Genomic DNA, 15,708 nt, shown 5'->3' on the forward strand with positions numbered 1-15,708 from the left:
GGTGCTTTGACATTCAACCTACAAAGGAAATCACTTAGAGAAAGAGGAAATCAGAAAGTGAATAGTTGGAAAAATAACCCCACTTTTCAAAATTGCTTCAGGTCTTCCCTCTTTCCTTCTCCTTTGTCTACTTCCCATTAGTGAATATCAGTTTTTCCCTGTATTCAGTGATGTATGGGAAGAGTGGGAAGTCAATAAGGAATAGAAACTAAAGTATCATGATATTTAAATCTAGAAGGGATTTTGGACGTTAGCTAGTGCAGCCCCTTCACTTTGTAAATAAGGAACTTGAAACACAGACAATTTAAGTGATATATCCAGGGTTGCAAAGTAAGTATCAGATTCAGAATTTGACTATAAGTCCAGATACTCTAATTCAAAGCTCTTTTCACTGCTCCAGATGAGGACAGAGGTACAAGAATGGAATATTTTTCCCAGGATGGGACACATATGGACACAAAGATTATAAATCCTCCTTTATTCAATAACTTATCACAGAGAGAACCTCCCCCAAACATATCAGTACTCTACCATTTGTGGTTGAGCATAGGGAGAGGAAGGACAGGAGTTCCAAGAGATACCTGAGAGGGCCACATCAAGACAAAGTAGATAGACACACACTAAACTGACAAACAGATGCACAATAAATACACATCATGGAGCAGAGCTCAGAGAAATTCTTCTGTCCCCTTCCCCTAGCAATGAGGAAGGGGGCTGGACCTAAGGCCCCAAGAAGGCACAGTGGTGACAGGACAGAGAAAAGTAATTAGTTGTCAGGGATCCACAAAAGACACCATGATGTATCGTGTACCCTTCGTAGTAGGCAGTCCTTCATGGTAGTGGGTGAGGCGCCCAGGGTGCAAAAGTCCCCAGCCTTTCCTTGGAGATGAAACAATGCAGTCATATCGCAGGAATCGGCAGCCTCCTCCCTAAATAAGGAACATAAAATATCATGACAATAAAATCAGATCCCCAAGGAATAAAGCTGGGATAAGAGTGGAGACTTCAATTAATAAAAGACTTATTAATAAGATTAATAAGAAGAGGAACAGGAAAAAATTATAATAGAATCTAAGTGAAGAGAAAATAAGGAAGTGTGCATGCGTTTGCCAGAGAAAGAGAAATGGGAGACAAAAGGAGATGGGAATATTTCTTCTGTTTTTCAGTCCTGGGACCAAGGATCTGTGGAGATCTCAAGGGTGTATCAAAAGGTATCATTTGGCTCCCAGAAGGGGAAAGATATCACACTCACCTCATAGTCAAGACCTTTGTTATTGAGTGCAATGTTGAGGGTGAAAGTAGAAGAATCATGATGTGGCCGTAAGGATGGTTGTTCATCTGGCCTGTACCGGACCACAAAGTTCATCACTGCTCGGGTCTGGGGAAAGACAGAATCATGGGAGTCTGGGATGATTCCATAAAATCAGGGCAGGAGGATCACTAAGATGGACTTGAAAGGGACAAGGGAAAGTCCTAGGGTCCTCAAGTAGGACCTCTCCCTTCCCTTTCATCTCTACAGATACAATCCTATGAGCTGTGAGTGAGCTGAAGCTGGAGAGTGCCTCAAGGAGGCAACAGGCAGGCCACAAGGTGGCACTATTTCTGCCAGTGCTCAACGGGAACCAAAGTTTGTATACTGAGATTTTTACTAAAATGGTTGAATGTAGACCATTTTTGATTGTCAGGCAACTCCCCTACCCTCCCTCCATTTTATCTCTCAGGCAGTATAAGGCATCATTTTATGGAAATTCCCCCATTCTTGGAATTCTTGATGTGCAATGTAGCCAAACCTCATCTGCAATCACAAATTAGGTACGGACTTGGTGGGGCAGATACAATGGACAAAGCCCTGGACTTACTATCAGAACTGGGAATCTTGGCTCTGCAACTTATCAGTTATATGATGCCAGACAAGTCACCTCTCTGAACCTGTTTTTTATCCATAAAATGGGGATAGTACCTATCCTACCTATGATGTATGTTATCTATAATTGCTGAGTACTATGTGGATAGGACCAATTATTTATATTCTTAATAATCCTCCCCCCCCCCCCCATTCCTGAGGAAGTACCTAAAATTGGAAATTACAGTCCCAAAGTGAATAACATCAGAAGCTCGCAGGGATCATACAGGGAAAGGGAGGATTAATCCTGAGATTTGATGGAGGAAATTAGGTGGGATAGGGGTAAGAGTTTGAAGAGAAGTATTTCCATGTCCCCTTGTATCATCCAACCTTTGTGTGGTAACCCGGGAATAGGTTTTCTGTCATGGGTCCCACATAGGTTCTCAGGAATTGCAGCCATTCATCTTCATAACCCAGTTGCTTCATATGAATGTCCACAGTAGGCACATTCTCATATCCCCCTGCCAGCCTAGAATCCTAAAAAGGAGAGTTTGGGCACGAAGAGGTTGAGCCATCTTAACTCTCTCCTGGGAATACCCTTTCCCCAGGAGAGTTTCTTAAGCCCTCATTGCCACTGTTGCCACCCTCCACACTCTATACTCACCCCACATTACCTGTCCCCTGCCTAGAGAGGCATATAATGTGAGATAATCCCATCCCATCTCCTGAGTTTATGTTTCTTTTATCCCCTTCCCCTACCCTTTCCCTCATTCCCAAGTCATCCCTAATTTCTACCTTTCCCCATTTTTCCCTAGGATTCCTTCATCCTCTACAACCCTCCTTTCCAGAATAATAAGTACAACATCTCCTGATGTTCCTTCTTTCCAAGTAACCCCATCCTACCTCATGCTTTCCCCCAGACCACTGGCCAAAGTTCTCCATCTCTTCTACTAGTTCATCACACATCTGCTCTGACAGCAGTGGAAACCAGTACACATCTGGACATGGCTAAAAGAGACAGGGTTAGGGAAGGAAAGAAAAAAAGAGCTTTGGAATCCTGATGATTAGATGGAGAAAAGAATCTGAGGTTGAGTGACTCATTTCTGATCTGGTAGAGTTGGAGGGGGCATAAGGTAGAGAGGAAAAGACAGTGATAAGGATGAGGAAAATAAAGTGATAAGGATAGGATATGAGTCAGGGCAAGATGTGTGTGTGTGTGTGTGTGTGTGTGTGTGTGTGTGTTGGGCTCAAGAAACAGTAGTTGATAGACTTCCTAGGGTATGGTATTTTGGGAGGAAGTCTGTATATTTGAGTAATTGGGGATATTCTCTTAGAGGGACATACCTGTTCCACAATGCCATCCCCATCAAGTGCCCAACTATAATTCTCATGAATGTATTGCTCTTGCCAGTCCTATAGGTAGATAATGGAGAAGAAACCATGATTACCTTTCTACCCCAACAGTCCCAATAGGCTACCATTCTAATATCAGATACCTCAAGATTATTCCATTCCCTCATTTTCCTCCGGGGAAGGGTAGAGGGTTATTTCTCTGAAAGATAGGATTTAGGGAGAGCCTGAAAGACAAACATGCAGGCATCAAGAACTGGGAACAAAGACGTGGTCCCTCACCAGAGGATTGTCAAAGATCTGCCAAAGGTCAGGGTATAAGTGGTCTGTTCTGTACCGGGCAGTGGACAAAAGTCGCCCAAACTCCTCCTGGTTGCTGAGATGGAGAAAGATACCCTGGGGGGGGAAAAATGAGGTGATATTAAAAGAAGTGGGGAATAGTCTTTCCAGTCTTCACTTGCCCAGGGACCTAGAGATCAAATTTCACACCTTATCACGGACAGTCTTGCAGAATGCCATGTCAGGATCACTCTCACTCTGTGAGAACATTTCTCTCTGGGGCAGCTCCTTCCGAAGTGTCTCTCCCTTAATCAAATAGGCTTGGGATACATATGGAACGTTCCACACACCCCTGTGTATGTGTTAAAGAGGGCGAGGTTAGAATAATAATAAAACTTATAAAGTATTTTTAGTTACGAAGTATTTTAAATATATTATTTTATTTGCTAATTCATTTCCATATTACTTCGAAGTTTACTTTTCTTATTCTTCTGTAGGGTAGGCAATACAAATATCTTACTTTACAGATGAGGAAACTGAGGCTCAGGGAAGCTAAGCAATTCCCTCAAGATCATACAGTAAGGGAAAGAGGTCCAAAAGAAACTCCATGCACTGCTCAGTACACCATACGGACTCTATCCAAGTCAACAGAAAGCCCTCTGCTTTTGATGATGAATCTGCTTATTCATCCTAGGTATAGCTTTACCTCTGTATTCCTTATGGCTTTACTGTTTGTGTTCCTCATCAGGGTTTGCTTTGGCCTGTTTCCTGCTTCCCCAAACCCTGCTCCTCTAAGTTATAAACCCAAGAGGATGTACTGTCAAGAGGAAGGTGTCTGGGAGACTGATCAGAAAGCTATTGAAGTAGTTCAGATGAGAATAAGTCAATAAACTCAATGTGCTCAAGGGTGATAAGGACCTGAACTAGAGTAATGGCAATGTGGAGAAAAGGACAGATGCAAGAGAAGTAGTGAAAGATAAAGAAGGAATGCCTGTATCAGAACAAGACTCACACTCGTTTCCTCTGCACCAGTTCCACATAATCTTCAGATCGAGCATAGTACTCCTCAGGACTCAGTGCCCCCCAGAAATTGGACCATAATTTTCCATGTCGGGACAACATAGGCGCTATCACCTTCCTGGAGGGAAAGAGAAGGGGGAGACTGAAATGAAGACTGGGCTGAAGAAATCTGAGGGTAACCTGGAGTATCCTAAGGGTGGACATAAGGGAGTCTTCTTGAGAAGAGGAAAAGAATTTGAGAATCCCCTCAGAGATTTAGGGAATGACCCAGCTGGGTGACCTGTTCTCCTCAATGAGGTTGCGTAGAGTCTGAGGGTTTGTGATGACAGCATCTGCATCCAGGCTAAAATAGAATTCACACTCAGAATCCTGACGACAGTTGTCCCTGCAGACAAACAAATGGATTGGTGAGTCCGTAAATGCAAACCTCCCCTTCTACTTTCTTCTCACCCCTATTCCCACTTCTAGAGAAGACAAATGAATTCAAGCTACAATAGGATGAATCAAAGACAGAATTCTGAAAAGAATGCTTACTATGGGGAATGGTTAATATAAGGAAAAGCAAGGGTTTCAACTTCCCCAGACAGCTTTAGTTGGGTTGGCTCAAAAGAAAAAGACAAGATGGCACAGAGAAGAGGCATGTCAGGTTGGACAGTATGGGGGTATAAGGATAATTAGGTTAACCTATAGTTCTGGAGATGGCAAGGCTATATTAATGGAATGACTGTGGTTGAAATGTACCCTTCCCCATTCCAAATTTACTCACATAGCCATGTCCCGGGCCTGAGCTGGAGTTAGAGCCTCCTCTGGTCCAACAAGCTTCACAGCAGAGAAATGGTCCTGGAGCTGAGGCCACGCAGCTGCAATATGGGGCTCATGGTGGACTTCCTGGGGTTGAGAAAAGACAGAAAAAAGATTGGATAATAAGGAGCAAGAAAGGAAATTAGGTGAAATTCAAGATGGGAATGTTAATGAGAAAAGGACAAGGAAAGAAATTAGAAAAAATCAGGAGGTCAGGGTCACTAAAGAAGGCATACAAATTAAATTATGCCTTGATCTGAAATTGACAAGCATTATTGAGATTTAGGGATAAAAATATAAAAGGAAAACAAACTCTTTTCTCAAGAAGCTTACATTCTACTAAGATTAAATGGGTTTATCTCAGGAAATGAAAAGTAGGAGGCAATTTGGGAAAGTGGGATGAGGTTATCTCACATTATTATGCAGGAAGAGTGTAATCTTCTCTGGTGGATAATCAATGAGTAGCAATCTCTGCAGGAATCGAGGCAAGAATGGAGTTGGCTGTTCCACAAATACCGACAGAAACACTTTGGGGAAAACCTGATATAAATGAAGCAAATGAGGAAGACTGTCACTGGGAGGGGCCTGTTTATCACTCCCACCCTCCAGAAGCACACTATTTTCCTGATGATACCCACTCCTATTTACAAATCTCCCCAGAAATGGGTTGGGAAAAACTCACTCTTTCTTAAGGGTCTCCTCCCCAGGAGCTCCCTTTGACCCAGCTAACACTTAGCACAATACATTGAATACTACAGGAAATTAATGTTTGTTATGTTAGATTGAATCCTAACTAACTCCTCCATACCATTTCCTTCTTTCCTCCCTTCTCATTGTCACAAACTCCTCATACCTGCTGCTCCTGGAGGTCTATCCGGTCACGGTCACAGAACCCACAGCCTCCCTCTGGGGACCAGCCATTAGGGATGTAGTTTCCCAAGTAATTTAACTGGAGCTATGAGAGAGAAAAGCAAACAAAAGTCTGAATCTAGAAAGCTATGGGGGTCAGGAATTTCCCAGAAGTGAGCAAAAGAGGTGGGGGATTAGACATTACAAGTCTCCTAATCTGTCTCATCTCCTTTGTAGATGCTAGGTGGCACAGTGGAGAGAACACTGTCTTTTAAGTCTAGAAGACGAGTTTGAATCCTACTTCACACTTAAATTCTAAACTATGTAACTAGGCAAATCATTCTGAACCTCTGAAACCTCAGTTTCTTTATCTTTAAAATGGGAAAATATTATACCATCAATCTCACAAGGTTGTTGTGAGGATCAAATAAGATAATATGTTCAAAGAGTTTTACAAACCTTAAAGTACTATGTAAATGTTAACTGTGTTTTTGTTATTTTTATCATTATTATTATTAGAAGGGTCACTATGCAGGCAACCATGAGACAGGGATACTGTTATGCCTGGGATAGAAGGGTTCCTTGGGAATGTTAACATCCATCAGATAGGACAGAAAAGTACCTTGGTGGGTCCATTGCCATGGATCACGACAGGGAGCGTGTCATAGGCCACATTCCGAATACGAACCTGATTCCGGTCAAACTTTAATACCACCTCATCTAGAGGAACGAAAGATGGAAGTTTTATACTTCCCAATCTCAGGATCTATGGTATTACAAACATGAAAAAATTTCTGTACCCTAAATTTCAGATTATTCAGGGAAGGGACCTCAATGCCAACATAGTTACATGAAGTACTCCTCTTAATTTTGAGATTTTCCCAATATCAGACAACCCAATTGTCCATGAAAACCTCCCAACTGCTCATCAACTTTAGTTGCTCCCCCTTTCATCTTCCTGACCTATGGCTCCATTGAGATTCTGAAAAATTCGAGATTTGTGATCCAAAGCCAGGCCAAGCTTTTCCTAGAAAGGTCAGAATAGGAGAAGGTTAATTGAAGAAACTTCTTTCCCAATGTCTTTCTTCCCATACTTCTTTCATCTACCCTGACACTTCTTTCCATCTTCCCAGCCACCCAGATTTTCCTTCAACTGCATTACTTTCCCTCTCTCTACACCAGTGAATTCCCATCACCACCCCTCTAAGGGATAAGATAGTCCCTTTTCTAGGTATTTCAGACTTCTTCCCAAACCCTTCTCCTCACTCTGAGTTTAGAATCCAGGTAGAGCCGAGTGTAGAACAACTGGTCATCATCATCATCCTTATATTTCCACTGACGAACAATATGATGAATAGTTGGTGCAAAGCCAATGAAACCTGTCCAGATGGAGCAAACTTTGGAAACCAAGTTTCTGATTCTGGAGAAACCAATTATATAACACCCCTGCCGCTAGCTCTCTGTGCCAAATCTTATCTCTAGAATTTCCTAGAGGCCCAGGAGCTTGTCTTCCCTATTCCATAAGCTCCTGTCTGAGATCGGGTGTCCAGCCCAACTCCATTCCATCCCATGTCCTTCATTCCAACCCTGAGATTGATCTAGCTTCAATCACTAAAGTGGCCCACCTGCACAGCTTCCCCTGGACTCTTACCTCCAGAATTGAGGAAACGTTTTCCATTTCCCACAGTGGGATACCTCTCTGCTAGCCCCCACTCTGGCCAACAGAAACTCTCTGCTGAGAAGAGCAAGCGGCTGCCACTCTGAAGAAACTTCCACAGCAACTCTTTGGGGCTCCCAGCTAGAAGTACATCATAGCTATGTGGAGGAGAAGGAAAATAACTTATTAGAACCACAGCCTTCTCACTTCCCACTTGCTATTTCTGTCTTTAAACTTGGTGAAATAGAAAGACTGTTGAACTTGAAGTCAGAGAACTGTCTCTGTGGCCCTCTTGTCCAGAGACATCCCTCTGTATCCAAGAATCCCCTTGTTCCAATGGTGAGTTTCTCCTGGAATCTTTATTTTGAGGTAGTGCTCTGTGAACCATCACCTCCTCATCCTGGAATTTCCCTCATCTCCTGTGGCCTTGAATTCCTTTCAGAACCTCCATTTTAAGAAAAGTTCAAGCTAGAGGCATCCTTCATGCCTCTCCTGGCTGTGCTTCGGATTTTCTGGACTTTGCCACCATACTTTCTTTCCTCAGTTCACTCTTATATGTTATTTTCTCCAATTAGAATGTAAAGTTCTTGAGAGCAAGAATTTTCTTCTTTTTGCTTGCATTTGTGCACCCAGTACTTAGCACAGGAGATGCATTTCAGAGTGCTTAATAAATGCTTGTTGACTTGACAAGAATTTAAATCTTGCTTCTGCCATTTATTATGAACTTTTTGGGTATCATTTTGCACATCTGAAAAATGATAGGATTGGATGACCTCTGACATTCCCTTCCAGCTCTAAATCAATGATCTCATGATCTTTAGCCTTTGCTCATTCAAGGTCTCTTCCAATGATCTTTCCCTTTCCCACCCCAAACTCTATCAGTCATTCCCAACCCCATACCTGTCCACAAACATGATGACCATGTCCTTTCTTTCAGCATATTTCTCCATCTCCTTCTTCAACCATCGAACCTTCTGACCCCCTCCAACTGTTCGAGCCACATCTCCTCCTCTCCATTCTTCTCCTAAGCCCAGTGTCTGTTGAAGGAAGAGAAGAAATACAAACCTTGCTCCCCTGACATGCAGTGCAAACCTCTTCCTGCCTCCTTTCCCCAGCACACATCCCCAACTTGCCCATGGGGGTTCCTCACCTGAACAGAGTAATTGAAAAATTTTGCAGACTGCAGAAATCTCAGATATCCTTCTGTCTCTTCTGTTGCAGCAGTGATTACTAGTAGTTTATCTGAAATGATAACCAATGAATAAGTTCCTCCCTTCCCCCAAAAAAATACTCCTAGCCCTCCACTCCTAACCCAAAGAAAACAAAGTCATTGATCTAGAACTAGAAGTCATACAAAGCCTTCATTTCATAGATGAGGAAACAGATTTAGGTAGTTTAAGGCTCAAACATCTAACCCAAACTCAAGGAGTATTATATGTCCTAATTCTTTCTCAAACCCTTCTCTTTTAGTTCCTAATTCTTTCTTGGCTCTTCAATTTCCCCTACCTCTATTAAAATGTTCCCCCTCAGCCTCCGCTTACGTCTCTTACCCAGGCTCCAATTCTGCACATAAGTAGGAATAAGACTGTCAGGAGAAGCAGAGCTAAGGAAAGGGGGATATAATCAGAGCAAAAAAATAATAATAATAAGGGGGAGGGGGGAGGACTAATGTGTTTGTTGCCCTCTTTCGGGATGAAAATAGAAGCCAGAGAAAACTGACTGGGAACTTTGCTTTGCTTCTCAAACTTCCCATTCCGTTTCCCCAGCCGGGGACTCCAGACTTCGCAGGCCTGACCCTCCCTACCCTTCCACGCCACCTCAAACCCCGATCGCTTCTTGCAGCTTCCCAACATGGGCCCTTCCGCGCTCCGCGGCCACTGACCAGGGTTGACTCTCTCCCCACCGCTGAGCTTGGCGATATCATCCGCTGCAGAAGCTGAGGAAGAGGTCAAGGCGCTCGTGGCTCCCAGCAGCAGCAGCAGCAGCCACACAGGGGACAGTTCCAGCTGAAGCCTGAGCCAGGGGCGAGGCGAGCCTGGGGAGCTCATGACTGGCTGCGGGCAGTGACACAGACAGGCCAGACACCCGCGGGCGCGAGCCGCCGGGACCACAGGGGACGCGGCTTTAGAGAGCCCAGCTAAAGAAAGGAAGCATCAGAGGAGGGAGAGAGCTTCGGGGAGGGAGGAAAGAGGGCTCGGAACACCAGGAGGGGAAAAAAAAGACGTAACCCGAGGCGACGGAAACCGAAATTCTCCTCTCAGACAAGGCGGGGATTGTTCTTGGACTAGACGAAGCTGTACGGAGAGCAAGCATAGGAAAGTGGGCAGGGAAAATTAGGGAGAGTAGGGCGGGGAGGCGAAAGAGGAGAGGACGTGGGAGAATGGGGGATGGGGATGGAGGAAGGGGATTAGGAAGAAATTCCAGACGAAAGGGGACGAGGTTTAGGGAAAATGAAACTGGACGATTGCAGAGAATGGGGGAGGAAAAGATTAAGAGGAAGAAGAGGGGATTGTAGATGTCTGTGGGACAGGGGAATCTGGAGACCTGGGTTCCAGTCCTGCCTGTTACTAATTAGTGGTGTGATCTTCAAAAAGTTTCCTCCTCTCCTCTACTTCTCAGTTTCTTCACCTTTAAACGGACTAGATGATCTGTCTCTGAGGTCCCCTCCAGCCTTAATATTCTGAGTTTTCCGAGGGAGGAGAGTGTAGGCTAATAGAAAGGAAAGGTAAACTGGGACTGGGAGAAAGGAAAGGGGTGAAGGATTGGGAGGAAGAAAACAGGCTATAGAGTAAAGAGAGAGAGCACTAACGTTTAGGATGCAAAGTTAGAAGCAACCCATTTACTTTATCGTTTAAAAAAACATCAAAAAAAGATTAGATGAGTCACCCAAAGACAAAAGGTATTGAAAAAGAATTAGAATTAGAATCCGGGGCCCTGTCCATTTTAACTATCTTGAACAGCTTTCAAAGAGGACATTTCAAAGGGCCTCTCCCCTCTACTTCTTGGGGAGCATATTATACAATGAAATTATTACAATTTGATTCCAGTCTATCTTGGTAAATTATTCATTATCCACATGCAACCTACCTTGTTCCCACATGCTCCCAGTAAATTATATTCCATCTTTCATTTTTCTGTGTTTGCTAAAATTGTTCCCTTGCCTAGAATGCTTTCCCTACTTAGCTCCACTTCTTAGAATCCTACTTTCCTTCAAGACTTGTGTCTTCTTCAAGCCTAATTCCCCCATTTGTTAATGCTGGTTACTTGAATAGTTATGAATTTTTAAAACGTTATTGATGTGTTTTGCTTTTATTTATAGATCTCCCCTCACCCATTCTTTCTGTAAAATCCTCTTGTAACAAAGTAAAACAATTAACAAAAAAATTTTTTTCACTTCCCAATACCTCATGTTATGGGGGAAAGAAAAATAAATCCTTGTACAAAATATGTATGGGAAGAAAAACAAATTTTCCAAATGACTATCTAAAGATATGCACATAGCAAGAATATTTGTGGCAGGTCTCTTTGTAGTGACCAGAAACTGGAAACTGAGTGGATGCCCATCAGTTGGAGAATGGCTGAATAAATTGTGGTATATGAATATTATGGAATATTATTGTTCTGTAAGAAATGACCAGCAGGATGATTTCAGAAAGGCCTGGAGAGACTTGCATGAACTGATGCTGAGTAAAATGAGCAGGACCAGGAGATCACTATATACTTCAACAACAATACTATATGATGACCAGTTCTGATGGATGTGGCCCTCTTCAACAATGAGATGAACCAAATCAATTCCAATAGAACAATAATGAATGGGAGATGACTATGAACCACCACAAAAAGTTCCCAATCTCTCTATTTTTGTCCGTCTGCATTTTGGATTTCCTTCACAAGCTAATTGTACACTTTTTCAGAGTCCGATTCTTTTTGCACAGCAAAATAACTGTTTGGACGCGTATACTTATATTGTATTTAATTTATACTTTAACATATTTAACATGTATTGGTCATCCTGCCATCTGGGGGAAGGGATGGGGGAAGGGGGGGAAAAGTTGGAACAAAAGGTTTTGCAATTGTCAATGCTGTAAAGTTACCCATGCATATCTTGTAAATAAAAAGCTACAATAATAATAAAAAAAATATGCACATAAATGTATAGGTATAGACATAAATTCACCACCTCTCTTTCATTGTTAGTATATTTTATTTCTGGTCCTCTAGAATGATGGATTCTCATTGTATGAATGCACATGATGAGCTTTTCGTTGTTTTTATAGCAGGGACATTGAATAAATTGTTCACTAAGTTCCGTTCATTTCATTATCCATCAGTCTATATGTCTGAAAAGTTTCTAAATCCAAAGTCATAGGATCAGCTTTTTAAATCTGGAAGGAAACCCAGAGGCCGCCCAAATGGGGAAACCGAGGACGCAGGTACTACGGGGAGCGACTTCTCTGAGAAACAAAGCGTCAAGTTGCCTCGTCTCCTAGGCAACACGCAGGCGGCGACGGGGCCCACGGTTCGACTGCGCTTGGTGCCCTTTAAGGAAAATGGTGGCGTTGCTCGTCCTTTCTCTGACGTAAATCGTTTCCGCCGGAAGTCGATGCGACCTCAGCAAATCCGGGCTTCCCGGCGAGCGCCTGCGCCTTCCCTTCCGGGTGTGTGTGGGCGACTAAGCAAACATGGTGGAGAAGAAAACTTCGGGTGAGTTAGAGCCTCTCCTTGGGCCCTGCAGCCCCTCCTCGGGCGGCCCCTCCCTCAGCGACGACGCCTGACCCCGCTTTCCCTTCTCCGTCCCCTCAGTGCGGTCCCAGGATCCCGGGCAGCGGCGCGTGCTGGACCGGGCGGCCCGGCAGCGCCGAATCAACCGGCAGCTGGAGGCCCTGGAGAACGACAACTTCCAGGACGACCCCCACGCCGGCCTCCCCCAGCTAGGCAAGAGGCTGCCCCAGTTCGACGATGATGCCGACACCGGTGAGGCTGAGTGAGAGAACCGGGGGACTCCGATGGATGCTGCGCGCCTAGAGGTTGGGATTCAAAGGCGGAAGGGACCTAAAGCGGTCTGGGTGAGGGGCTCGGAGCCCCTCTGATGTCTGTCACGGGCTCCGCTCTCGGCAGCGGGGTGAAGCCGCGCGTGCGCGAGCGCGGGGGGCGCTCTCAGAGGAGACCGCCGCCTGTTTTTCCCCAACCTCTCTCATACAAGGAAAGAAAATGAGATTCAGAGATGGGTAGTGATTTACTGAAGAGCAGCTGAAGAATAAGTGGAAGAGCTGGAATTCAGAAATACGGGTTTCTTAATTTAGTTTTGGTTAAACAAGTGTGCACAATATCCCAGAAACTGTGTTAGGTGTTGGTTTTAGAAAGATAAAGCAAATGGACCCCATCCTTGAGGAACTCAGAAACATCACCAAAATATATAGATGCAAATATAATATGTATATTAATATATTTATATTAATATGTATTATTATATTAACATATTAATGTATTAATTATATACTAATATATTACGTTAATTATATAATATATGTTAATTATTATATGTCATATATAATTAATTATATTAACATATTATATTAATTATATTTATATATTTATAAAATATATATAACTATATGTAAAAATAAATATATTAACATAAATATATATATATATATATATATATATAAAATCAAGTATATGAAGGGAGAGGTGAGAGATATTCAGTCCCTGTTTTTGCCTCCTGGTCAACAGGGGTAGAGTTCTAGGGCCAGGTTCTTGGTAGAAAGATGAGGCCTGTTTGAGTTAAAGTCAGATCAGGTCTGCCAGAGGATTCACTCCAGTACTTCAGAAGTAAAAGAGGCCAAAAAATGAGAAACTAGACAAGTTAGTAAAGCAAAGCTTACAAAGGAAAAAAATAATATCCTGATAAAGGAGAAAAGGTAATGATTGTCAGGGGTACTTTCTTTTTAACCCCAGTTCTCCCTCTGTGAGCAGTGACACTGTCACTTTTTCTTCTCTGAGCTAAATGGGTTAGCAGATTCCTTAAGATTCTAAATCACTTTGCATAGTTGGAACCTTCAGTCACAATTAAATTCATAGACTAGCATGGTTATATAGAAGGAATATTAAACTTGGAGCTGGAAGACTTCTCTTTTTTTCCTCCTAGATCTCTCCTGTTTTTCAATTCGTGACCTATGACCTCTGCTTTTGACGTAATAAGTGACTTAAATTGAAAGATAAAAGGGGAACTTAAGTGGTAGGGAGGGAAAAAATACAATTCTCTGAAGGGGGCAGAGTGGAAGTGTGATGGACTTGAGGGATATTAGCCTCAAGATGAAGAAAAGTGTGGAAAGAAAAGAGATTGGAAAAGTTCACAGAATAATTAAAAAGTTGTTCACAGAAGTTATTCTGTGAACAACTTCTCTCATTCCCCTTTAGGAAAGAAGAAGAAGAAAACAAGAGGTGATCATTTTAAACTTCGTTTTCGTAAGAACTTCCAGGCCCTTCTGGAAGAGCAGGTGAGAAAAATGGGAAAACTTAGGGGTCAGGGGGTTGGGAAAATGGAAATATCAAGGAAGCACTATAAGGGGGCAAAGTTGAATTGCGCAATAAAGAGATATCTATAGATCCATGTACCTACTCCTTTAATTTTTCCAGAACTTAAGTGTGACTGAGGGCCCTAACTATCTCACAGCTTGTGCAGGGCCCCCTGCCCGGCCCCAGCGCCCCTTCTGTGCAGTGTGTGGCTTCCCTTCTCCTTATACTTGTGTCAGCTGTGGAGCTAGATACTGTACAGTCCGATGCCTTGGCACACATCAAGAGACTCGGTAAGACTATATCCCATTTCCCCTCTCTCCCAGTTCTCCTAATCCTTTATTAAGCCAATCTACTTCTGCCTCTTCTCCTAATTTCTTTTATATTGGAGAAAATGTACCCTCCCCTTTCCTCTCATGTGTATTGACACTCACATTTGCTTACAATGAAAAAATCTAAATAAACTCACAGAAGGGAGAAAAAGACCAAACTTCTTTTTCCATAAGAGACTCTTCCTTCTTCTCTCTGTACCTTACCTTATCCTACCCACCTTCCCCTGCACCTTTCCCATGTAATTAATGCCTCAATTCTGTCTCCAGGTGTTTGAAGTGGACAGTGTAAGTGGAGACCTTTCCCCAAGGACAAAAACCCCCGCCTTGCTCTCTCCCAGAGAAAAGATGAAACTATTGGGACCTTACAACTTCTTAGACAGGATTATGTTATTTTGTCATTCTGTATGCCACAGATATCACCAAAATCAGCATTTCCAAATACACAGAAGTCACAAAATATGATTACACATAAAATTCTTACATCTTGCATTCTTTAAAGGATATAATAAATACATGTTAATTTCAGAGCTGTCCTGCTTGTCTCTCTTTCTGAACCTTCTTTTGTTCTCTTCTATGCATTTTTAAAATACCATAGTGACTCTTTTTCTCCATTTTTTGGCATCTGTTGTGTATCTCCTAATCCTGTTTCTTTTCCAACAAGGAAGATAAGTTCTGGGGAAATGAGAGCCCCTTCTCCAACTCCTACCCTCAGTGCTTCAGTTTAGATGGGGGAGGTGATATGGGACTAAATCCTGTCCAATCTGTGTCTTTAATAAAATCCTAAGAAAAAGCCTAGATGTATCAAATGGACATTTTATTTGTTGCAGATGAGTATGATGGTTCAGGTCCTAGAAGGACATTCTCATAATTCTATCCTCATTCTTCCCCTTTCAATGTTTATTTGGTCCTCACTCTTAACCATCATCTTGTCACTTTCTCTCCTGGTTTCTCCTTTAATGTCTTATGCTCTTTTTACTTAATTTTCCAAACAGTCTATAAGTGTGCTTGACTGGGCCACCTACTGAGATAATGAGCTGTCAACTAGACTGGAACGGGCT

General features: G+C 42.8%; 2 protein-coding genes across 3 annotated transcripts; one reads left to right on the plus strand and one right to left on the minus strand.

The window, feature by feature from the left end:
- Window positions 1–462: 462 nt before the first annotated feature.
- On the minus strand, window positions 463–9,847 carry PLOD3 (procollagen-lysine,2-oxoglutarate 5-dioxygenase 3). The gene is made up of 19 exons (XM_012548826.3): window positions 9,682–9,847; window positions 8,950–9,041; window positions 8,700–8,836; window positions 7,794–7,957; window positions 7,409–7,521; window positions 7,106–7,169; window positions 6,765–6,862; window positions 6,147–6,248; window positions 5,708–5,833; window positions 5,259–5,380; window positions 4,773–4,877; window positions 4,485–4,610; window positions 3,683–3,824; window positions 3,476–3,589; window positions 3,188–3,256; window positions 2,747–2,851; window positions 2,234–2,380; window positions 1,253–1,378; window positions 463–929 (listed from the first exon to the last, which is right to left on the minus strand). Exons 1-19 carry the CDS (start codon window positions 9,845–9,847, stop codon window positions 774–776), a joined length of 2,274 nt encoding a protein of 757 aa, XP_012404280.1. The 3' UTR covers window positions 463–773.
- A 2,573-nt stretch (window positions 9,848–12,420) lies between these two features.
- Window positions 12,421–15,445, plus strand: ZNHIT1 (zinc finger HIT-type containing 1). Of its 2 annotated transcripts, none has more exons than XM_003768812.4 (5): window positions 12,421–12,506; window positions 12,606–12,776; window positions 14,223–14,302; window positions 14,442–14,611; window positions 14,918–15,445. In XM_003768812.4, exons 1-5 carry the CDS (start codon window positions 12,485–12,487, stop codon window positions 14,937–14,939), a joined length of 465 nt encoding a protein of 154 aa, XP_003768860.1. In that variant the 5' UTR covers window positions 12,421–12,484; the 3' UTR covers window positions 14,940–15,445. The 2 variants fall into 2 exon arrangements, with proteins under 2 accessions (XP_003768860.1, XP_012404248.2); XM_012548794.3 differs by having other exon boundaries at window positions 14,479–14,611.
- Window positions 15,446–15,708: the final 263 nt, after the last annotated feature.

The sequence above is a fragment of the Sarcophilus harrisii genome, chromosome 4 (assembly GCF_902635505.1).
Source record: "Sarcophilus harrisii chromosome 4, mSarHar1.11, whole genome shotgun sequence".
Lineage (NCBI taxonomy): Eukaryota > Metazoa > Chordata > Mammalia > Dasyuromorphia > Dasyuridae > Sarcophilus > Sarcophilus harrisii.

Excerpts from the sequence above, each read along its gene's own strand:
- PLOD3 (XM_012548826.3), bottom strand. The coding sequence starts at position 9,847 with ATGAGCTCCCCAGGCTCGCCTCGCCCCTGGCTCAGGCTTCAGCTGGAA. Across the intron at positions 5,381-5,707 it reads CACTCTTCCTGCATAATAAT|GAAGTCCACCATGAGCCCCA; the intron begins GTGAGATAACCT and ends TCTCAACCCCAG. Across the intron at positions 930-1,252 it reads ACAAAGGTCTTGACTATGAG|GGAGGAGGCTGCCGATTCCT; the intron begins GTGAGTGTGATA and ends TTCCTTATTTAG.
- ZNHIT1 (XM_003768812.4), top strand. The coding sequence starts at position 12,485 with ATGGTGGAGAAGAAAACTTCGG. Across the intron at positions 12,777-14,222 it reads CGACGATGATGCCGACACCG|GAAAGAAGAAGAAGAAAACA; the intron begins GTGAGGCTGAGT and ends ATTCCCCTTTAG. Across the intron at positions 14,612-14,917 it reads GGCACACATCAAGAGACTCG|GTGTTTGAAGTGGACAGTGT; the intron begins GTAAGACTATAT and ends TTCTGTCTCCAG.